The sequence below is a fragment of the Manis javanica genome, chromosome 8, assembly GCF_040802235.1.
Source record: "Manis javanica isolate MJ-LG chromosome 8, MJ_LKY, whole genome shotgun sequence".
NCBI lineage: Eukaryota > Metazoa > Chordata > Mammalia > Pholidota > Manidae > Manis > Manis javanica.
Window position 1 is genome coordinate 33,037,360 of NC_133163.1, and position 23,893 is coordinate 33,061,252.

A 23,893-nucleotide genomic window follows, 5' to 3' on the forward strand; every position below is an offset into this window, starting at 1 on the left:
ACCTTCAAGGCACATCTCCAAACAGCACTCCTAGGAAGTCTTTACTTTCATTGTACTGTAAATAATAAATTTATTCAGCACCTATTGTATATTAGGTAGTAGTCCAAAGCTTTGCATAAATTATCACAGTTAATCTTCTCAGCAGCCCTATAAAGAAGATTGATTACAGATCACATTTTTACATATGAGAAAACTAAAGCCTGGAAATGTTAGCTATCCTGTTGTCACCAGAAAAAGTAAATGGGGGAGGTGGGAATGTAAATTAGTTCAACCATTGTGGAAAGCAGTATGGAGGTTCCTCAAAATGCTCAAAAGAGAAATAGCATTTGACCCAGGAATTCCACTTCTAGAAATTTACCCTAAGAATGCAGCACTCCAGTTTGAAAAAGACAGATGCACCCCTATGTTTATAGCAGCACTATTTACAATAGCCAAGAAATGGAAGCAGCCTAAGTGTCCATCAGTAGATGAATGGAATGAATGGATAAAGATGTGGTACATATTCACAATGGATTATTCAGCCATAAGAAAACAAATCCTACCATTTGCAACAACATGAATGGAGCAAGAGGGTATTATGCTCAGTGAAATAAGCCAGGCGGAGAAGACAAGTACCAAATGATTTCACTCATCTGTGGAGTATAAGAACAAAGAAAAAACTGAAGGAACAAAACAGCAGCAGAATCACAGAACCCAAGAATGAACTAACAGTTATCAAAGAGAAAGGGACTGGGGAGGATGGGTGGGAAGGGAGGGATAAGGGCGGGGAAAAGAAAGGGGGCATTACAATTAGCATGTATAGTGTTGTGGGGAGGTACGGGAGGGCTGTACAACACACAGAAGACAGGTGGTGATTATACAGCATCTTGCTACGCTGATGGACAGTGACTGTAGTGGGGTGTGGGGGGGGATTTGATGAGGGGGGGAGCCTGGTAAACATAGTGTTCTTCAGGTAATTGTAGATTAATGATAGCAAAATTTTTTAAAAAAAGTAAATGGGGGAATCCATAATTTGAACACAGTAAGTTTGACTCTGAGGCCTAATCTCTGAACCATTACCCTCTACTGTTAAGTCTATTTGTAAGTCTATAATCATATTTAACCTCTCCTTTTCTAATGAGTCAGAGAAAATCTTCTGAACCAAATGAGATTTTATTATTTCAGATGTTTACAAACTGAAAATGTTCTTTATTACACTAGATGTTCACATTCCCAAATGCAATTAAATTCCACTCTTGTCGTCAAACCTCACTAGGGCTAAATGATGTTCATGGAACATTTGCCTTCAGAGAGTTAGAATAGAATCACTGATTCCTTTACTAATGCATGCAAAGGAGAGGCTATGTACCTCACAGAGGTGGAAAAATATCTTACAGATAGAGTAGAACAGGAACTCTTTATTCTTCCAGGGGATAAAGCAATATAATTATGAGAAAAGGAATAGCATTTTAGAACAAAAATATTTATTGAGAATGTAGGTATATGCTTATTTCCAATACCTTGGTCCAAATTTCTACTTACTATCTAAATTCTCAGGATCAGATTAATACGCTTTCCTCTCCCTCTCCCTCTCTCTCTCTCTCTCTCTCTCTCTCTCTCTCACTCACACACACACGCACCCCTCCCACAAACACAAAATGCATCCCTCTCACTTCTCTCAATGGGAATTTGTTGGTATTAATTTCTGTTTCCCAAATGCAAAGTTTACCAGGACACATCTGCTGTACCACTGCCTGGTGTCTTTACAGATCAGGTACTCCTGGGCAATGATATCATTTAGACTGATAAATTCAATCAAAAAGGAGAACTGTAACTCCCAGACTATGCGGACTTTAACAATGACCAACTGTGCTTCCTTCACCTTATTGGGCCACTCCCATTACTTGCCCTGACTATTGCACAACTGCCTCTGGTCACTCCCTGCACCACCAAAAAAAATGAAAGAAATCCATTCATTAGTTACATCCACAGACACTTCTTAAGCACACATTCTGCTTAGCTCTGGCATAGAAGAATCATTTAAGCATATTTCCTTCCCTTTGGGAAATCACAGTAAAAGAAGAAAAGAGATGTATACACAAATAATTACAGTCATGCTTACTGTATTGTCACTGATCTTTAAATGTGCTACGGAAGCAGACAGAAAGAAGCATCAAACCAACCTGCAAGTCAGCTCGGTGCCACAATCCTGCCAGAGGTAGCTTCTTAAAAATATGCTCCAATCCTGTCACTGTCACCCTTTAAAACTGCCCATGAGAACATTAATCTACAAGATAAATCCCACAGTTCTTAAGATCACATAAACACCTTTCATACACTGGCCCTTCAGTTCCCTCTCATTCATACATCAGATTGCAAGGTCCAAATCCTGACCTTCCTGGCAAATGTACTTAGCCTCCCAGTGTTTAAGCTTCCTCCTCTGCAAAACAAGAATAATTCAGTATCTACTTCATAGGAATGCAGTGATGGTTAAAGGATATGGATGGTGCTTGGCACATAGTGCTTGTTAACAATCATGTATTTATCACTACCAATTCATTCAGCAAAACATCATTTGCTGCTTCACATGATGGGCTCTCCAGCCACAACAGTATGTTGATAGTTTACAAAAGGGCCATCCTGCCCTCCTCACTCCTCCACAAAGTCTTCCCCCAACTTTCTCTTCCTCTCCGATGTTCTCATCACACTTCCTACATATCTGTTAGATCTTATTAACATTATTATGGCTTGTAAGTTTGTTTCTTCCACCAGCGATTGTAAATTACTGCTCTGTATGTGTGAGCGCGCGTGTAAATAGGGGGTGTGGGAAGATACTCAATCCTGGAGATTGAATCCTCTCCTCCTCATCAGGAAAAGCCCTCGTTAGACGTTCGATAAAAATTAAGTAACAATAATAGCTAATATTTATTGATTCTCTTATTAAATGCCAGACACTGTTCCAATCGCTTCTAACGTTTTACCCCATTTTACAGATTAAGGATACTAAGGTACTGAACTGAAAAGCATGAAGTCTAACAGCTAGCATATGGCGCAGTCCGCATTCGAATCCAGGGATCTGACTCCAGATTCCAGGCTATTAACTCCCTCTTCTTTAACATTAACTGATGGGTGGCTGACCCTAAACTTAATGATGGGCTCCCGTGCCCACATTCCAAACTGCCTGCAAGCAGGAAGAAAGATGGGCATGAAGAGGCAAAAACATCACACCAAAATCCCCTAAAAGGAGCTTTTTCCAACCAGAAGCGGCTTCCAAGCATCCCCCACAAACGAAGGCCAGAAGCCTCCAGATCCGCTGCAGCGTTCTTGTTAAGATCCTTACCGGCCTAAGGTGGGCGTGCCCTGCACCCAAGAGAGACCCTCGCTCGCCCGATACCAATACCACAAACAGTAGCCAGAGAGGAAGCAGGAAATAATGAGCGCACCCCGATTCCCCAAAACTGCCCCCAACATGAAACTTTCCAGTACCGGGTCTGCAGCATCCAATTTTCAAAGTTTCCCCACCCTTCACACAGCTCCCCGCGGATTGCGCCGCAAAGCAATAACCGAAGGGCTGGTTGGGCCGTCACCCCGCGAAATATCCAATCAGAAGTAGGAAAAGGCCCATGTCGGCTCCGCTCTTTGCTGGGAATTGCAGTTCATACTCTGTAACTTTAAGTCAAGGAACCCTAGTCAGTTTTTCTGTAACGTAATTATCGAAATCCTGTCGAGCAAAAACAAGCAGTCTTGAAGCCAGGAAAAACCTTGCTTGGAATTTTCCCTTTTCTTTCTTCTGTCACTACACTTAAAAATTGCCTAATGGACCAGAGAATCAGTTTATGGAATAGATGATAATACACGTGTCATTGAAGAGGTTTTGGAAGAGAGCTTTTACCTTGTTTTGGTTTGCTTGTTTCACTACCCTTTGGTGGTGAAACAATTGGGAAATGGTGAATGAAACTGCTTAAACTGAAAACATGTAATGGGGAAACGTTGAGTCTGTAGTTGAAGAAGAACATGAAGGGAAGCAAACAGAAGGTAAAAACAGCTGTGACAAGGAAACCTAGAAAACCATTAATGACTCGGTTTCAGATATCATATTTCCAAAAAGCTTTCGCTCATTCGTTTCCCTTATCTCTCCTGTGCATCTCTCTATCTTATAATTTAGCTCACTATATCGTAATTCTTCACCTGCACCCCTAGTGAGCATTTACTGTGAGCAACTTGAGGACAGGTACCACATTTTATTCCACTTTTAAAATAGGGCCTAGCACTCTGTTTAATTAACGGTTGTCAGGTAAAGGGGCAAATAAATGAATGGAGTTCAGCAGGGAAAACGGGAATTCAGAACGTAGGGCTCTGGGATTTTAAGCGAGCCCAAGGGGACAGAATAATGGAGGAGGACTCCTTGCTCTGGCAAAGCACTGTCACTGGATGGCGCTCAGCAAACGCTGTTCTTGTCACTTTCTCCGCCGAATGCAGAACGGAAGGTGTCAAGAGGTAGAGCTGTCAAAACTGAGAGGGATGATCCTTGGCTAGGGAGCCCCGATTTACTGTTTCCGAGCGTCCTAGTTTTCTCTAATCCAGAGAGGTGGCGCCGCATGACCCAAACAAATATGGTGCTGTATTTGCATCCTCCCTCCACTGACCAATAGGAGTAGCCGTAGTCATCATCACCGCCCCCTCCCTCACCCTTGGGTATGAGATCTGTCACCTGACTCGGCTCAAACATGGCTGCGCTGGAATCTCTACTGCCTTGGCGGCCAGGAGTAGGTGAGTGTAAAACACCTCAGACAAGGCGGGGGCGCTCTCCACGACCCCTGCGGGAGCGCCCCTGCGCCTCTACCCCCCACAGCCCTCCAACTCTGGCACAGATTCGTCTCATATTCAATCCCCCGCCTTAAGAGAGGGCTCAAGCTAAGGAGGTTCCTTATGAATTTCTTAAGGAGGCGACCACCTGGGGATTTAGCGCCGGACTGGGCTTAAAGTTCGGGAAGGAATACGCAAGTGGAGTGATGGGTCTGCACACCCTCAGGGCTAATACGACGATTAATATTAATTAAATATTGGACGTGTCTAGAGAAACCGGATCCACCCCGTCGAGTACTTCTCAAAAAGACGTAGTAACATGTCAAATCAAACTTACCAATAATTAGGAAAGTTAAGTCCCGTCTTTCCCACTCGAGCTAGTAGTTCTAGTTTGGCTATATTATAGTTCCGTTTCTTTTCACTCTGGTGCGTATTGTTTCTAGGAGGAGCTTCACGAATGAAAAAATTGACAATGTATTCTGCGTAATTCATCTCCTGTGTCTCCCTGCACTCTGTGCTGGGAAAATGCTGCATCCATTTGGAAAAGAGGAAACTGCTTCCCAGGAGCAGCTTTTTGGATTTTTCTGTGAGTGCCTTCGGAGAGGAGAATGGGAGCTGGCACAGGCATGTGTACCTCAGCTCCAGGAGGCACATGGAGATATCCCAAAGAAGGTAGAAGATATACTTCAGGCTCTGGTGGTGTGTCCAGATGAGCTGAGGTAAGGATCTCTTCCTCCCAGACAGTCACAGGGTAGAAGATACAAGGCTCAGTATTTGGGCTCTGGTCAATGTGCCTCACTCACCTACCCTGAAGAATTAGCAGAGGCAGAGGTGTTTCACAAACTGAAAATTTACCTCTATAATACATGCTTATTACTTAATCAGTATTGGCTTTGAATTATCATTGGGAGCCACACTTAATCCTGGCCAGCAAAGTATGCCTGCAACTACCATTTCTTGTTTATTATCATTAAAATAGATGGTAGAACTGCACTGAAAAGCATTTTCTTTGCCTCCAAAAAAACAAACCCTGCTCTCTTCTGGATTATGAAATTGAATATGTTGTAGTAGCTTCACCAAAGGACTAGAAGTTATTTCACTTAAAACTTCTTTATTATGAAATAATAATACAAAGATTACCCTTTGCCCAGCTTCCTCCAGTTACGGTATCTCATAAGCTATAGTACAATAACAAAAAGGAAAATGACATTGGTACATTACTATTAGACCTCAGATCTCACTCAGTTTTCACCATTTTTTAAATGTGTTCATTTTTATGGAAGGAGTTTTATGCAATTTCATCCATGTATAGATTCATATAACTACCACCATTATCAAGAAACAGAACTGTTCCATTACCCCAAAAGAATTACCTGACTCCTTGGGACTACCCCTTTGTACTTTGACCCTCCTTGTCCCCTGTCAACCACTGTTCTCTGTCTAATTTTTAATGAAGTTCTTCTGGCAGTGCTATTAACAACTAGAGTTATAGATGTTAAATGTACTCTTACTCTTCAGTCTCTCCCTCACTTTTCCTTACTTTGGCAGTTAAGTCATACTGTCTATTATATTAACACATACAGAGTAGAGACTTCTTTTTTTCCTTTATTTTTTCCCATAAATTTGGGTTCTGGCCAGTTACTCTCCAATTTAAATTGCTAACTTCAAGGAAAGGCTTATGAATTTCCATAACCCTGTTTTTAGCATACAGTTAAAAATAACTTTATATGAAGTTCCTTTTTTCATTTTAAGACTACTTGAGATTCAGTTTCTATTTTCAAGAATATGCTTTAGGTAGCTTTGCTTTTATGGTTTTCTATGTAATATGTTGTTTAAAAATAATAAAGACTAAAAAAGGAGGTGGAGGTAGGATTGAGATCCTTTTATTTTCCTTTTTTTCTCCCTTTTTTTGAAATGAAAGCTGCCAGCTCCATTCTAGTTCTCACTTTATTGATCTGTCATATACTTTCAAAATTTTTTCACTAGGACAATGACTTGCCTGTTCATGTTTAAAACAGATTGAGCAGTGAAATCTAAATCTTGGGTCACAAAAGAGAAAAGGTCAACTCTGTTAAGAAATTCCTTCTTTTTACATTTTTCAGATGTGGACAGGACATCAACCCTCAAAGATTAGCCTGGGTCTGGCTTCTTGTACTAGAAGAATGGTTGGCCCGAGAAAAGGTAAGTAGCTTTATATTTTAAATTCTCCCCTGAGGCCAGGACTGAGAAGAACTTGGAAGTAGTTATAAGATTTCCCTTCTGTTTCCTTCATTATGAGATTTGTCTTATTCCTCTCTCAGTATTGACAGTGAAAATGGCTAAATTTTTATTACCGTCTCCTCACGTAAATTTATTCTTTAATTCACTGACGTACATTGGCATGTAATACCACTGAAGTGATACCATTTTGTAAATACCACTGAGAGTCTTGTGTCTGAACAGAACTGCAGAGTTTAGTGAAAGTGACAAGAAAGAGAATAAAGTATAAACCTCAGAATACTCAAGTAATGGAGGATGGGCTGAGCTGAAACCTGGTGGTTCTTCTAAAAATCCTATGTTAACCAGTCCATACAATGAAATCTTATAGAATTAATCCTCACTAATTAACAATTTCATAACTCATAACTAAAGCTTATCAAATATAAAAACAAAATGAGCAAATTACTGAAAGAAAACTTGTAAAGAAGTTTTTTTTTTAAGAAAAATTGCCATGAAAAGCCTTTTTAGAAGTATGTGATAATCATTAGAAATTGATATCCATTAAAGGGATTTCTCTGAGGCAATTTTGTATTAAATCTCAAACTTTGTTTTCCCAGCATCAAAGATCATTTTGTCCTTAAATCTTGAGATTTAAGTGGGGTACCTCTAACTCAGAAAAGAAATGGCTGGCCCAAGGTCACACCATAAAGCTAGTCGGCAGAACTAGAGCTGGAACCAAGATCTGACTTTGAGTCCCAGTCCTCTGCTTTTTCCACCTCAGTATTATTTTTAGCCCTAAGAACTTAAAAGTAAGAGACCATAAACTCTATTTTGTAAATGTCTATAATTTAGCCTGATTTTCTCCTTTAGGCTCCTCAGTCATCAGAATTAATTTTGTCTTTAGCTCCAGTTTTGCCTGACCCATGACACTTCTCCACATACCTGTCAAAAAGTAAAAGAAATTATTGATCTAAATTTACCTCTTATCCAGGCTTTGGCCAATTGTCAAAGAGAAATGACCAAAAAAAAAAAGACTAGCAGGGGAGTGAAGAAAGAAAGGCAAAATTGAAAAATAATCAACCCCAGGGTGATGAACAGTTGGCTACAGTTTCAGATCTAAAAGAGAAAAGTCAAAAGATTCAATAGTATCTTCAAAGAAAAAAACAAAAAAAAAGTCTTGCTGTTACTGACAAGGTATCATCTTTCTAATACATACATGGGATTTGTCGAAGCAGATGGATTCTTCCCTCACAAAGGGTACTTGCCTACTGTATAGCCGTCTGGTTGCTTATTTTCTGGACAGTTGCTCACCCAGATCAGGTGGTAGATTACACTTGCATGGCTCCTTAGCAGAGGCTAAGAGTTGTTCTTGTTTTTCCCAGCATCAAAGATCATTTTGTCCTTAAAGCTCTAGTGCCTTGGCTATTTAAACAGCTCTGAGAATGTTTTAAACTTTCAATAAGGACCTCAGAGAATTTTTCAACTTTTATACAAGGACCAAGATTTCAAATGCATTCTTGGAGTAGTTCTACTAGGCCAGGCATGATCCTGGAGTGGCTTTCCTCTTCTAGGGGCTTGCTGGCTGCCTATCATTTTCCAGTCTCCCACCTTCCGCCAAAAGCTTCCTTTTTAATTATTAGCACAAACAGTGATTCCATTTTCCTTTTCCTTCATCCACCCTTGCCTTCTGGCTTTTTATTCTGTAGTGATTTGTCTCTCCATGTATAAGCATGTGTGCAAAGACTTAACTGCCAAGACATTTCCTGCCCTGCTGCTTTCAATAGAGGAAAACTGGAAAGAAATATCCACAATACAGGATTGCCTAATCTTTTTAAATTTTAGCCATGCCACTATTAAAGTTATATGGGAAATGACTTTTCAGTGACGTGGAAGGATGTTCATATTCTGCTATGTGGGGAAAAAAAAGTTAGGAAACAGTGCATCTTGTATGCATGCATAGAAAATGGTCTGAGTGCCTTCACATCACTGTCTAAATAGTAGTGCTCTTTCAGTGGGAAGATTTGTGGGATGGGGGTGGTGTATGTGTGTGTTTTTGTTTGCCTATTTGTATACTCAAATTTTTCTAAGTCGAATATGCCTTGCTTTTATAGTAAGAAAATCTGTGCTTAGAAATGTAGAATACATTCTTGCCTGTTTTAGGAATACTAGTCATTTTTGACCCTGCATGAAGTTAATTGTATTCATAAAATAAATATAAGCTGATCAGTCTTTGGGATTCTAGATTAAAGTCCTAAAATCTTAACCAGACTGTTGTTTTAATAAGGACCTGCTATCTGGACATCTTATGTGGTCATTCCTCTTAGTCCTCAATAGAAGCACTTAGCCTTCAGCTTCCCAGCATGATTTTTCTCCACCAACATCCAATCACCAGCATTATACAGACATTCAGATGGTGCACTAGGGGAGGCTGTGATAAGAAAAAATAGAATTTCAGACCAGAAATACACTAGATGATGTTAGCCTCTGATGTGAAGAATGGAAATATGAGTAGAGTAACTGTGATCTAGTGTTCTTAACCCCCCCTTACACACACGCAATCCTGCAGGCACTTCTTGCCTGGAGTTAGGGGACCTTTCAATAAAACTGAGCTTCTGGAATCTTTAACCAGCTTTATGATTTACAGGTGTCTCTAATTTAAACCCATGTTTGTCAGGATTAGATCCAGACTTAAATTTTACTTGTACTTGTGTCTGGAAAAGGGAGACTCTAATTTTAGGTTTAAGAACCATGTGAAAGGAAGTGATTGTCAAATAGGCAGGTGCAGGGAAAGTCTAAGGCTTTCTCTTTCTTTATACATTACTCTCCTCTAATGGCACCTCTCAGTAACAAACCTTGGGACCACTTTTTTGTTTTTCACGCTTGAAATAATTGGAAAGTACTTTCAGACCATTTCCTCTGTAGTAAAGACTTTTGTAAAATATATACAAATGACTCAGAGAGATTAAATGAAATTTTTAAAAATATGTAGAAGTATGGTACACAATACCTGACGCATATAAGCATTTAACAAATAATAGATCTCTTCCTCTTAACTTTTGTTTTCCAACTTACAGTAAATACCAAAAACAGGTTTAGACCAAAAGAGAATCATGTGGCTGTTCCCTCCCAGGCTTACTCATAAGTGGTTGTTTGGACACTTCAAGAGAGATTTCTTGGAGAAAGACGTCAAGTGACAGAAAAAGTCACATGAAATGAGCAAACCTTCAAGTGTGAGGCTAATCAGTGAGGGACTTATATGTTGCATTTGAGAGAAGTATGCATCCAAGTTTAGCTGTTTTTGTTTCTAAAGAAAGTATCTCAAAACATATCGAGGAACTTACAATTAAAAGTACCTTATCTTAGAGGACTAGCAGAAATAAGACTAAGTGGAGAAAAATATTTACGTACTATTTGTTAACTAAAGCAGATACCTAATCTCTATGCTTTCTTCTTACAATTCCTCTAGAAGTTACTCCCAGCTGTTTTCCGGAGAAAGCTTGAGTTTCTTTTATTGTCAGAGAACCTCCAAGGTGACATTCCAGAGGACATCCTCAAGGTGAGAGAGAGCTCTGGAGCCATGTGCCCAGAGTTACAGTCACTCAACAAGCTCAGCTTCCAGGGCTCCAGCAGAGACAGGTCCCAAGAAGGTAGGCTAAATTCTGTTCCCAGACCAGGCTAGGTGGAGACCCCTCTGAGGGGAGTTCAGAATTGTGATAAACTTAACTGATTTTAGAATTCTTAAAAGCGATTGTCCATAAATATTAAGTATAGCTAGGGGTTAAAGATTTTCTTTATTTCATGTAAAAAGAACACATAAGTTGGACTGGAACTAGATGTTTTAACTTTTCACCAGTATATGGTAGGTGACTGTAAAGGGAGAAAGGAACCAGTGTCTGTTGAATACCTCTTCTGTGACAGGTGCCCTGAATGTATTATAGTTAATACAACAATTTTCTGGGGGCAGATTCAAACTAAGTCTTAACTATATCCATACTTCAGTGCCTGCAGCATGCTGTGAGGCTCAATACTCATTTTCTTCATGACTGGGCCACCAGCTAATTAAAGACATTAACAGTAGGATTTAAGGTAGGGACTTTCACTTGTAATTAGGTCAAGGACTAATGGTCATGTGACCACCTTAGAGGCCCTCACTGAAGAAGCAACCCTGAGCACCTTCCATAGACATGGTGCTAAAGTGTGGGAAATGTCCTTCCTCACCCACTTTTCTCCCTTTGTTACCACCCTGCAAACAAGTTATAGGCTATAGAGGTTCTTGCCTTTAGGGGCTTATAGTCTAGTCAGTGAAGAAGGACCCTACACACATGAAACAGTTATGTACTAAACCATATGGTACTAAGTTTGAGTACATTAAAAGCCCAATAAAGAGGGAAAGTTGTGTGGATTGGAGGTATTAGGGATGGGTTACTCCCTAGAAGGACAAGGAATGGGGCTTTACCTAGTATTTAGATTAAGGGTAAAAAGCTGGTAGCAATGCACTTTTAAAAATTTAAATGCCTTGAGATAGACATAATGTCTCATGTTCATGTTACCTGCCTAGCTTGTGAGTTTGCAGTCCCTGGTATGGATCAGCAGTGCATATTTTGTAGGCAATAAGGGAAGGCTACCTTAAGCTTGGAGGCCTTGAGCAGTTGAGTTAATCCCTACCTCAGTCTCTTCCCTTACAAAATGGGGCTAATGGTAGTTAGTGTCTTCCTCTTAAGGTTGTTATAAGGATTAATTTTATTTTTCTATGTGAAGGACCTGGCACATAGTAACTATTACAGAAATGTTTGTCACTACTATCACATATATACACATACACACATATTTTTATTAGGAAAACATCGAGGCATACAAGTGTCTAGATAACATTCAGACATGCTCACCACACATCGCTGTCCTCATCCTCTATTTAGGAGCTATATGAGGCCTTCACACAAGGTGCAGTGGACCCTTGGCTTGACAGAAATCAGAGGCAGGAGAGCCGGAACCCCCAGCTCAGCTCAGAAGCTATCTCTGTGCTCTGGGATCTGCTGAGGCATGCTCCCCAGCCAGCACAGGCCCTTTTGGAGCTCTTGCTTCAGGAGGATGGCGGCACCAGCCTCAGTAGCTGTCCTCTGCAGAAGGCATTGGTGGACCTCATTCGAAAGGCACTGCGAGCTTTGCACAGCCCTGCCACCAGGCCCCCTGGCATAGTAGATGCCATCTACAGAGCCCTGCGGGTGCTGCATTGCCCTGCAGAGCCGCTTGGGGTCGAGCTGCGGCTCCTGTGTGAGGAACTACTGGAGGCCTGCAGGACCCCGGGGAGTTCCCTGCAGGAGGAGCAGCTGCTCAGCTGCCTGCTGCACAAGGCTGGACGGGGCCTGGTGTCCCTGTATGGCCATACCTATGCAGAGAAGTCCACAGAAAAGCCACTGAAGGCCACACCCTCGGGAAAAGGTATGTTCCCTTTGCTGCTTCTCCTTATGTGTTGGTAATTCCCCTGTGCTCAACCGCGCTGAAGTTCCTCTAGGCTCGTGCCTTCCATGCTGCTCAGGAAATCTAATGGGAGAAGCTAAGCAGATATGGGTAAGATGTTCGCTTATAAAAGCACAGATTTTAAAGTTTGAGATGGGAGTAATGGGAAAAAGGAACAAAGTAATAGCAATAGCAAATAAGAAAGAGATTTTCAGAAGGTAATGAGAGAGGTGAAGCATGTTTAAGATAAAAGTGTAGAAAACCTGGTTTCAGTTTTTTAAAGAGTGAATTGGTTTTTAAGATGGGCGTTAGTTTGGGAAGGAGAGCTCCTGGTACCCAGTAACCCCATCTGGTTTGATTTTCAGTCTCGCCAGACCATCTAGATCCGGACCGGGTAATGGTAACCCTGTTCTCCAATTGTGACCCAGCCCAGGCTTGGAAAGCAGCCTGTTTCTACTGCCTGGACAGCAGCAAACACTTCCTGGAGCAGATTCTGGTAAGGCAGGCTTGGTTGTTCTCCATCACAGAGGCACCCAGGATCCTCCATGGGCTTTCTCAATCTTCATTTCCCTCTCATTTATCCAACACAAAGCAGCCTAATTAGTGGTGAGTCATTTGGTTCTGTCCATCCCACAGTCACAGGGGAAAGAAGGCACCAGGAGAGAACTAGCATCATTCATAATTAGAGCTACAGTCATTTTATATCATTTCTTGGCAGAAACTGAAATGTTGGCTATGTGTAAGCTTTTCAGAGAGTGTGAGGAAGAAAAGACAGTGGCAGCAATATGTTGCCTGCCTAGCTGACTTGGGAATTTAATCTTCACCTCCCAGATTGCAACCAAGCTTCATACAACAGATATTTATTAACCTCACCCTATATGTCACATACTGTGCTAGGAGCCAAGGTTACAACAGAAGTCAGTCCTTGCCTTCAAAAAACTTACAACCTAGTGTTTCTGTGACCTTTGTTATTCAAATGGCCGTTTCTGTCATTGTCTGAAATCTCCCTGCTATACTTAAAAGCTTCTCACCCTGATGAGCAGCAAGTCCATACAACTGACTACAGCAGCCTCCTTTGGCCCGCAGATGACAGCATTGACACTGTTGAAGGAGGAAGACTTCCCAAGTCTTGGCTGCCTGCTAGATAGAGAATTCAGGCCCCTCAGTCGACTGCTCGTGCTTCTGGGCTGGACACACTGCCAGAGCCTAGCATCAGCAAAGAGACTGCTCGAGACCCTCCACAGGACCCAGGTAACTCACTGCAGTACAGGCTGCTCCAGAAGCCAGTGTTCTGGCACTTTGGGGTGAGGCAGAATGTTGGGTCCTGGAGTTGGTCACAGTCTTTGACCCCAGGTACCTGAGTCAGTGTCTCTTCTCCTACATCAACACAGGACCAAGGCTGTGACAAGCTCCTGAGGGATGCCTGTGATGGGCTGTGGGCCCACCTGGAGGTCCTGGAGTGGTGCATACAGCACAGCAGGTAGGCACTTTGCAGCCGGCCCCCGTCTTACTGCTGGGCACACGTGCTCCATGCTCTGTACATGTGGCCATTTCAGAGCATCTTCCACATAAATGTTTTGAGTTCACAGTGCTGATGAACAACTAGTAATATTTCCAGCTATTAAAGCAGAAAAGAAACGAAGTAATGATTATCTTCACCATAACCATAAGGTTGTAACTAGAGGACGATTTAAGGATGACAGTGGTAAAAAGAACAGTGTCTCACATTTCCTTAGCATTTTCTATATGCCAGGCATTGCTCTAAGCCCTTTGAGTGGATGATTGTACTTAAGCCTCACAATCCTATGAGGTAGATACCAATATATTCTTATTCTAAAGGTGGGGCATCTGAAGCTTAACATAAAGTTAAACATGAAGTTAAATAACCTGCCCAAAGTGACACAGTAAATGTGGTCAGTGTTCATAGCCATGTGCTTTCCTGGATCACACATCAAGTCAACACCTGCCTGATGAGCACATGCAAGGCCACATTCCCCTGATACCTCAGCCCTAGGGCTTCCCTACCTCTGGGTTCCTATTCTGTTCTTTGCCCATTTCAGCAGCACTTCCTGAAGCTCAGTAGGCTGAGAGGGAAGTAGCAAGGGACCCTTAATAAAGCAAAGCAGACAGGCTTGTATCAGTTCTTTGCTAGGAAGAGTACAAAAGTTGGGAAGCTTAATCTGCAGGCTCTTTCTAGACTTTACTGACCAAACAGGCCCCTTCTGGGTCCCTTCAAAATAAGTAGTGCTGACTTGATAGATACACTCCCAGGAGGGTAAATAAATGCTCTGCACCATCCTAGACCAACTAAAATTTAGTGTTTGGGGAAGTGAAACCTGTGGTGTATGGGCCAGAAAGAAAGAACAAGAGGGAATGGAAATTGGTCTTTCTCAGAGTAATTATATAAACAGCCTTCCCTTCCATCCTCCCAATTTTCCCTTTCAGCAACCCCATACCAAAGAGAGACCTCCTGTGTCATTTACATGGAGGAGACAGCCACTCAGTGCTCTACTCTCTCCATCACCTTACAAACCTCCCAGCCCTCAGGGAGGAAGATGTTCTCAAGCTTTTACAGAAGCTGCCAACCAAGGACCCCCAGGAAGAGCATGGTGAGTTGGTGATGGAGTGACTTGAGCAAGGTTCCCACTCAAGACAATCTTGGACAAGTTTCTTGTAGCACAGGGCCTATCTAGATGTGATCAGTCAAGATGGGTGGGTGGTTCAGCAGGTGCCCTCCAAATTTAGTGCTGTGTGCCCCAATCAGATTATGGGATGTAGGGTCATTTTCCACCCCTTTGTTGGTGAGGTCTAGGGAATCCTATGAGAATAGTTTCATAGGAACCTTTGTTTTTATAGAACCAGCTCAGGAACCACTAACGTACCTCATTCCAGTGAAACAGAACTGGGAACTGCCCTCTGAATTCACAGCATTGGCATCGGCAGTGTTTATGCTAATTCTTGTTGAGTCTCTCCATCTCCATAAGCCTTCTCTTGGCACGTTTTGTGCCGACCTTCTCTCCCACATCTTCTTCATACATTATTGAACAGTAAAAGAGGTTTAGAAGAAAAGCTTGCCTGAAGCAACAGCGAAGTCTTGTTTTAACTTTAGATCTTGCTTAAAATTCAAGTCCCCATTAACCAGCTCTATTTGCTCCTTAAAGTCATATCATAGAGTGCCACAGCCTGCCACACAGGCCAGGGACACTTAGCTTTGAGAGAAACATTCTCACGTGGCAGTGGCTGTTTCTCAGCCTACATATAGCTTTGATTTGCCTTTAAAAGGACCTACCACTAATTGGAAAACCAGTGCTATCAGTTCTACTTTTTTTTTTTTCTGGAAATGTAGGCAATTTGTTTAACAGATTTCCTAAAGGAATTGGAACTCTGTTTTCTACATAAAAGTACATAAGGCTTCCAAAGAAGTATTTTTAAATCTGATCCCTGGTAACTCAACAGAACACATCCAGAGCTTGAACTTGGAAAAGGCAAAAGAGGAATAATAATAGGGATGGGACTAGGGTGAGGCAAGAGAATCATCTGGGGTACAAAATTTAAGGGCTCACTCACTCTCAGAGTCATGCAAATGCTTGCAAGTCCTGGCCCTGGGCAATAATGCCCTGTAGAGACAAGGGGCAGAGAACAATATTGATCTCATTCTGCTTCTTACCCTGACCTTGGCAAAGCTGAGCTTCCTAGAAGAAGAAGTTGCTAAAAAGCCTGTACATAAAGGGGTTTATTGCAACATCACAGTAGCAAAGTATCCCTAACTGCTGCAGTGTCCTGCCCTAGAGGACTCTGCACGGGTAAGAAATTTGTTCAGTAGAACTATATGCAGCCATCAGAAATTTAGCTTATGAAGAAACATAGCCAAATGCTTCTGCTCTACTGGGTTTTTTGAAAATAGAAAAATTAAATAGTATATGAAATGTTATTAAAATACATACACAAATATATATATGCAAAACTGTCAAAAGGGTTTCAACCAGAATGTAACAATGGTTGTATTTAGCTGATATGATCATGGGTGATTTTTTTCTTTTTTCTTTGCTACATATAATGCTTTTTCTTTGAGCAAATTGTACTTTTGGTATGGAAAGAATTAAGGCCAAGTTAAGATGTTTAGAGACCCTTTTTCTTTACAGATAGATTACAGTGTCCTCCCTCCTCCTGAAGTTCAACTTCTTTTTTAAATGAGAATTTTTAAGTTGTTAAACAAGTACAAGGAATTTCAAAAGAGTTTGTGTTTTTTCCCCATAAGGTCTGCTTCCAGTGCTTCCTCAACAGTATCAAATATTGTTCAAAAAATTTTTTTGTGTTGCCTTTGCTCTCATTATTCAAGCTAAACACACTTTAAGCGTGCCTCTTGGATAATGGTGCACTAAACATTTACTTTAAGGTTTAATTTTTTTAAACTGGAAAAAAACCAAATATTTTAAGAAATATAAGGAAAGCCTTGCTAAATAGCCATGAGGGCTATGCTGAACAGACATACAGGAAGGAGTTTGGTGGGGAAAGGGAGATGGAGGGTGCTGAGATTGATGTTGAGCAGAGGAAAAAGCCTGGAAGGGGCACAGATCAAACTGACCAAAAGGAGAGAAGGTGAGAACACTGAGCCTAGTAGTACAGCGTCTCTTTGCTTCAGCCTTCCTTGCAGGACTGGAAGGATCAACCCTGAAGTTCTGCCTGTTTCTCTCTGCATTCAGATTCAACTGATGCCCCCGTTGTCTCAGTATCTGAGCACCTGAGCCAGTGTCAGAACCTGACTCTCTACCAGAGCTTCTGTGCCATGAAGTATGCCATCTATGCCCTCTGTGTGAACTCGCACCAGCACTCCCAGTGCCAGGAATGCAAAGACGGTCCCTCTGAGGACCTGGCCTCTGCTGCAGAGCCAGTGAATGATTCTCTCTCCTCCCCAGGTACAGCATTCCGCCCCACCCCAGTCCCTGGCATAAGCTGGTGACACTCTGTCCCGGTGAGTTCTTTGTGTAGGCACCCTTTTCTACCCTGATTGGGGAGGTGGCCTTGGTTTTATTTTTATCCAAGAATAATCTCAGCCCTTTAACAGCGTCCATGAATCAACAGGAAATAGAGAAAGTGATTTGCTTTAGTTCTAATGGAATTTGATCACCTAGTGCAGCATTTTCCAGATACTTTGTTTTTTTACTATCATCCACAGTAAAAATAGCATTTCATATCACAGTCCAGTTTGCATCTGTGTGTTTATATATGTATGTGTATATAAATGATATATAAACTGGAATAAATTTTAAGGAACAGTACGTATCCTTCCAAATGGAGCATACTCTTGATTATTTTTCTGTTTTGTTTCATTTTTTTAAATGTAGCCCTCAAAGTTGATGTCATGGGTCACAGCCTACAATGTAAAAGAATCCTATATCCTGTGTTCTCTCATTTTTCTCAGTGACTTGTAATCCCTTAACTTGCCTTCTGTTATTAGTAGTCAGTTATCTTTCATTTGTAGCTTTGAAATAGACCTTCACCTCTGAGCATGGTCATTTTTGACCAGCAAGTATTTCTTAAGAGATCTAGGTAGCCTGTGATCACCTTTAATGTAACAATGAGTGAAAATAGAATTGAGAAATAAGGAGTCTCCATGCCGCCTTCACTCCAGGAACTAAAACATGAAGTACTCATCAGAGAGGAGGAATAATGTTATATGTAAAAAGTAGAAGCAAATAATAAGTGTTTAGTAAGCTGTACTTTTAACTAAGGTAGCAAAATCTTTCTGTAAATCCAGAAAAGACATGACTGAGTAATCTCTTATTCTTTTGGCTAGAACCCCAATTCCCTTAGTCATTAAAAATTTTAACTTTTTAAAATTTAAACATTTTTTAACATTTAAAAATCACTTAAACTTGTGAGGATGTTGGAGTCTGGAAAGTAATGTTTGTAATGCTTGCATTTTCCCTCTTTTTCTTTGACCTCTTACACATGCTTTTTTAGGTGCCTCATATCTCTTCTCAACATACCTGGCCAGATGTCAACAATATCTGTGTGATATTCCTGACTTTTTGTGCCTGGAACTTCTAGAAAACATCTTCTCACTGCTCCTCATCACCTCTGCTGATCTTCACCCAGAGCCTCACTTGCCTGAGGACAGTGCTGGGGATGACAACTTTCAGGGGCAAGGCCCACTGAATTTGAGGTCCCTGTCAGAGAGCCCTCAGCACGTAGCACAGACTGATTGGAAGTCACAGCGGGGTTCCCTGGGAGTCCCCAGGAGCCTTGCTCATACAATTCCAAGCTGTTTGAAGACTGAGCTAAAAGACAGTTCCCCAGAACCTCACAGGCACAATTTTTTGGACCTAAAGCATTTTACTTACGGTATCAGTGGGTTCCTGGCTGATGAATTCGCAATAGGGGCCTTCCTCAGGCTTCTCCAGGAGCAGCTGGATAAGCTCAGCAGCCACAGGCCCTCTGAGAAACCAAAGCTGCTGGAAGGCCAGAGCTGCTTAGAAAACAGAGATGGACTGCAGAGCCGCCTGCACCGGTTTTCCAAGGTTCTCTCCGAGGCCCAGTGGAGATATAAGGTGGTAACAAGCAACCAAGGCTCAGGTGAGAGTTGATAGCAGAACTGATTGGTCCAGAAAGTGAGGAGAGAGAAAAATCCCAGGAACGTGGGAGAGAGTGAGGAGTGTGAGGGAGTCAGACCATAACTCAGGGCATATCACCATGGCAACCAGTGTCAGAACCATTTCTCGGAGCCCAGTCCAGTTCTGCCCCTATCCATTGCCCCAGCAGGTGGGCCAGATCAAAACAGATCACTTTTCTGTATGACCACTGTGTTTGCTCTTTCAGAGGAGCAAGCTTCCCGAAGATACCGACCCACTGCCACATGGCACCCCAGTCTCCACCGGGGTCATCGGACAAGAAGGAGGCGGGCAGGTAATCTGAAGAGCTCTTCCCATTGCCTCCCAGGCAAGTGGGATATTGCCACTTGTCCATTATGCTTTCAGATAAAGCGCATGGTCCAAACAAACAAAATGATCTAAGAGTATCCTAGTCCTACTCCCGCAAAGTAATCCTTGCTAATAGTTTCCTTCCAGAAATTCTCCATGCAATACAAACATATTACTTTATATATACAGATGCATCACATTATATATATCGAGGCTATGACTTCTTTTTTCACTTACATCCTTTTATATATACAGGTATATCATACTACATGTTGAGAACTTAATTTTTTCATATATTTTAAAGGCTGCTTAGTACACCATTGTCATATGTACCCTTTTGTGGATATTTAATTCATTTGCAGTTTTTTGCTATTATAAACAGTGCCACAGTAAACAACATTATACATATGTGTGTGCATACTTGTGTGAGTTTATTCATAGGGTAAGTCACTAGCGGTAGAATAGCAGGGTCAAAGATGTGTGTATAAAATAAAGACATTATCAAATTTCCTAAAAAAATCTTCGCTGGTATGAGTAATGCCGTGGTGGTGTATCATTGTTTCAGCATTAAGTTTTAGTTTGAGATTGAATGTCTTTCCATGTATTTATTGGCTGTATTTTATGTGAGCTGCTTATTCATTTCTAAGGTTCATATTTTCTATTGAATTGTAGAAGTTCTTTGTATGTTAAGGGAAATGTTCTGTCATTATGCTACAATTTTTTTCCTCCATTTTGTCTTTTGACTGTGATTATGGGTTTTTTTAAGGAGTTTAATACAGGAACATTATACAGGAGTATTAAATTTTTAGATAGTCAAATATCCATTACGGCTTTTGGTGCTGGTATTTAAATAATTGTAAGAGTTATGCATAAGAGGTTCCCATGTGCTAACAATGCTAGGTATTTTAAGGGAAGTGAATGAGACATAAACCAGAGCTTTGCTTTCAATGAATTTAGAATTTACCTGCATAAATATTATATATGAGAAACTGCACTGAGGTACTGCCTGAAAACAATAAATCCCTAGAAGGAGGATCAGCATAGCCTAAGAGTATGAAACTTGAGGAAACAGATTTTATGGAAGAGTCAACTTTTGAACCAAGCTCAGAAGAATGAGTAGGCTCTAGCTAAGTGACAATGGAAAAAGTGAGCATCCTGGGCAGGGTGGAGGATACCATGAAAGGAACCTGGAAAATGTCAAGGGTGAGTTGCTAAGGCCATTAAACTGCTTGATTAATTGATTTCAAAGGCATAGTTTGCATCCGCCTGACCCACCGAGCCCAAGAATGCACAGTCCATCTTCACTTTCCTACAGTTCTCTATTCCTTATCAAACAGTGAGCCAGGTAGACCCCCTGCATGAATCTGCTGTCGCCCTTGAATGACCACACTAAAGGAATAGTGAGCCTCCATTTGTAAGCCTGAGCACTTGAGGAAAGCAGGCATTGAGAAGAAGCTTTTCATTGAGAGATTTAAATATCATGGTCTTGGGCAGATTTATACTCCGTTCCCTGCCTTTTCAAATATGAGGACTCCTTTCTCTATGTCAGAGAATTTTGTGACCCTCCGTTTTACCCTACTACTTCCTGGTCCTAATAGTTGTGCTTTTATGTTTTCAGAATATTGACAGTGCTCAGTGAGCAGATGGGGGCTGTCGCTGACCCCTAGGAGTAATTTGCAAGTTCCTAGGGCTCTGAGACCCACAGGTTGGAAAGCACTGGTGTGAGCTTCTACCCAAATGAGCTTCAGGCCATATTAAGCCCACCCTTCACCTTTGGTCTCTAGGAACCTGGTTTTGCTATAGAAGGAGCAGCAGGTGTGGTAGTTACCCACTAGCCTCTTACCCTTAACAGCCCAGATCTTGACCTTCAAGCCAACTTGTCACTTTCTACTGTAAGGAATTGATGGTTGATTTCCCCTCTTTTTCCTAATTCCTTTAGATAGCCGGGACAGAGGTTCCAATACATCCGTGGAGAGTATAAGTAGTGAGCTGAGCACAAGTACTTCAGGTATTGCGGGGGTCCCGACCAGTTGCCAACATCAGGCAGCTCTGTTCTGATACAGAGTTGCTATATATCATAGTGTTAAAAACCTGGACTGAGCAGATCATGCCCATGTTCAAGAAGATTGGTTCTAAAAGGCACAAACTTCCAGTTGTAAGATAAATATGTCCTGGGGGTAAAATATACAGCGTGGTGACTATAGTTAGCAATACTATATTGTATATTTGAAAATTGCTAAGAGAATAGATCTTAAAAGTTCTCACCATAAGAAAAAAAAAAGAATTGTAACTACATGTGATGATGTATGTTAACTAAACTTATTGTGGTGATCACTTCACAACATATATGTATATCAAATCATTATGTTGTTCACCTAAAACTAGTACAATGTTTTTTGTCAGTTAATCTCAATTTACAAAAAGAAAAGGTTGGTTTTGCAGATGGCCAGCCAGATTTAAGTGGGGAAAGGGGAAAGGGCTGTTTGTTGTCAATTGTGTTACCCATCAGCAGAGAGAAACAGAGGTGAACACCCAAGAATGGTACTTACATCATTGTATTCAAAGGTAATAGCATAGGTTTGCCCTTCAGTTGTGGGAAAATCAAGACCCAATTATAGACCTTTTAGAGAACCATCTTGAATATATAAGAATTTGTTGGAAGGTGGCAGCAGTATAGTTTTTCCTCAATTTCTGTTGCATTCTTGGCCCCCACATTCTTGTGTCCCAACAGAAGGAAGCCTGAACACTGTGTCTGGAAGGAATGAGCTAGATGGCCAATTGCAGCCCCAACCTCAAAATTCACTCATCCCCATGATGTTCTCCCCACCCGAGTCACTACTGGCATCCTGCATCCTGAGGGGGAACTTTGCAGAAGCCCATCAGGTAAGGGGAGTACCTGTGCAGAAGGTGTGAATCTAGCCCATACGTTGTCACAGTAAAGAATGCCAAGTCAGCCCCTCGCCCCATGGGGCTTGCTGGGCCTCAGGAGAGCTGGATGCCTGTGCAGCCAGAGGCACTCAGCAGCCCTTGATGGGCCACATCCAGCAGGAGAAGCAGGGGGCAGGTCCCATGTATCAAGGCCCTGTCCTCAGCATTGCAGATTTCAAGATCCAGCAGGAAGATTTAAGCTGTTGAATTGTTGGTTTGTTTTCTTAACATAAACAGCATTTTAACAAGATACAAGAATACTCAGCCACAATCTCATCACTTCAAGACATTGAAATATTTTTCTTTCTTGTACACCCTCTCTGAACACATACATGTTTTTATATAGTTAAAAAGCATGATGCAAACAATTTTTAATAATAAATAGAATGCCAGTTTGGTATACAAGAAGTATAGGGGGCTACCAAACCAGAACGTTCATGTTGTAAAGGGAAATGCACAAGGAGTAGAAATCAGAAAGACATTTATTCCTCTGAGCTTCGATATCCTCATTTGAAAATTGGAGCTAAAAATAATACCTGTTGGTCCTACCTCATGAGAATGTTAATGAAGAAGATTATGTCCAAGCTGTGAGAAATACAAGAATCCTCTACTATTACTTAAATTGAAGAGCATAAAAATCTACTATTGTGATTTTTTAAAACTCTCGGTATATTTATCACGCTTGTGCTGGTTCCTTTTACGTATAGGTCAGAGTTTTTCTTTGATTTGGGTTCAATTGTTAATAAATTGAGGAGAAATCTCAGTGATTGGAGAATCTTTGCTTAACTTCCTCCGACCATTTAGGTCCCATACTGAAATGATAATTCTGTCACTCTGGGGAAGACAGGACCTTCACCCAAATCCAGAGGAAGTCAGCTGTGAGCCCCTCGATGCTTTGCCCCTAAATATCCTCACCTCCTTTTCCTTTCCTGGGGCCTTCATCTTTTTATTTTACTTTATTTTTAATAAAAGCTTTATTCTTTCATCCTGGCTACAGAATAAGTTGTGCATATTATAAGAAAATGCCAAAAGTATTAATGAGAAAATAGAATTATTTGTAACCCTGTTGCCAAGAACAACCAATATTAAAGGTTAAGGATATTTTCTGCCAATATTTTTCCAAGATACATATGTTTTTTATATAGCCAAGATTATTTTGAATCTAAAACTTCGTGCAGTGCCCTTTTTGCATTTACCTTTTAACTGATTCTAGTGACCTTACAGTAGTCTAAATCAAGTAGCTGCATTTGACCATTCCCATTACTCAACATTTAGATTATTTTCAGCCTTTTAATTACTGTAATAAATAGTGCCAAGATTACCACCTTTAGTCATTGAGTCTTCTGAATGATTTTCTTAAGAAAATTTGTCATAAAAATTATTGAGCCAAAGAATATAAACCTTTTTAAAAGCTTTATAGACTGTTAAATTGCTTTCCAAAAAAGGTTGTGACAGTTCATTCTATCACCACCTGCTGAGGGCTTATTTTATACTTTGTTAATATGATAGATGCAAAGTGGTATCAGTGTTAAAGTCTCTGGATTACCGGTAGGGGAAAACATCTTTCATCTATATATTAGTAGCATTTATATTCTCTCTGAAAT

At 41.1% G+C, this 23,893-nt stretch overlaps 2 protein-coding genes across 8 annotated transcripts in view; one reads left to right on the forward strand and one right to left on the reverse strand.

The window, feature by feature from the left end:
- The window catches only part of RAD51B (RAD51 paralog B), a 750,762-nt gene extending 747,190 nt beyond the window's left edge, over positions 1-3,572 (reverse strand). For 5 of the 6 annotated variants that reach the window (XM_073242228.1, XM_073242226.1, XM_073242227.1 and 2 more), the window contains exon 1: positions 3,466-3,572. The gene's annotated coding sequence lies outside the window, so the exon portion shown is untranslated. The remainder of the gene's footprint in view (positions 1-3,465) is intronic. The other variant, XM_073242231.1, reaches the window with a different exon arrangement.
- A 1,088-nt stretch (positions 3,573-4,660) lies between these two features.
- ZFYVE26 (zinc finger FYVE-type containing 26) overlaps positions 4,661-23,893 on the forward strand; it is a 64,561-nt gene continuing 45,328 nt past the window's right edge. For both annotated transcript variants that reach the window (XM_037002681.2, XM_073242225.1), the window contains exons 1-14: positions 4,661-4,749; positions 5,229-5,504; positions 6,888-6,966; positions 10,451-10,540; positions 11,901-12,423; positions 12,807-12,937; positions 13,528-13,692; positions 13,833-13,921; positions 14,887-15,050; positions 17,145-17,357; positions 18,406-19,017; positions 19,261-19,347; positions 21,301-21,369; positions 22,093-22,244. In XM_037002681.2, coding sequence (XP_036858576.2) covers positions 5,311-5,504; positions 6,888-6,966; positions 10,451-10,540; positions 11,901-12,423; positions 12,807-12,937; positions 13,528-13,692; positions 13,833-13,921; positions 14,887-15,050; positions 17,145-17,357; positions 18,406-19,017; positions 19,261-19,347; positions 21,301-21,369; positions 22,093-22,244 — 2,568 coding nt within the window. In that variant the 5' untranslated portion in view covers positions 4,661-4,749; positions 5,229-5,310. The remainder of the gene's footprint in view (positions 4,750-5,228; positions 5,505-6,887; positions 6,967-10,450; positions 10,541-11,900; positions 12,424-12,806; positions 12,938-13,527; positions 13,693-13,832; positions 13,922-14,886; positions 15,051-17,144; positions 17,358-18,405; positions 19,018-19,260; positions 19,348-21,300; positions 21,370-22,092; positions 22,245-23,893) is intronic.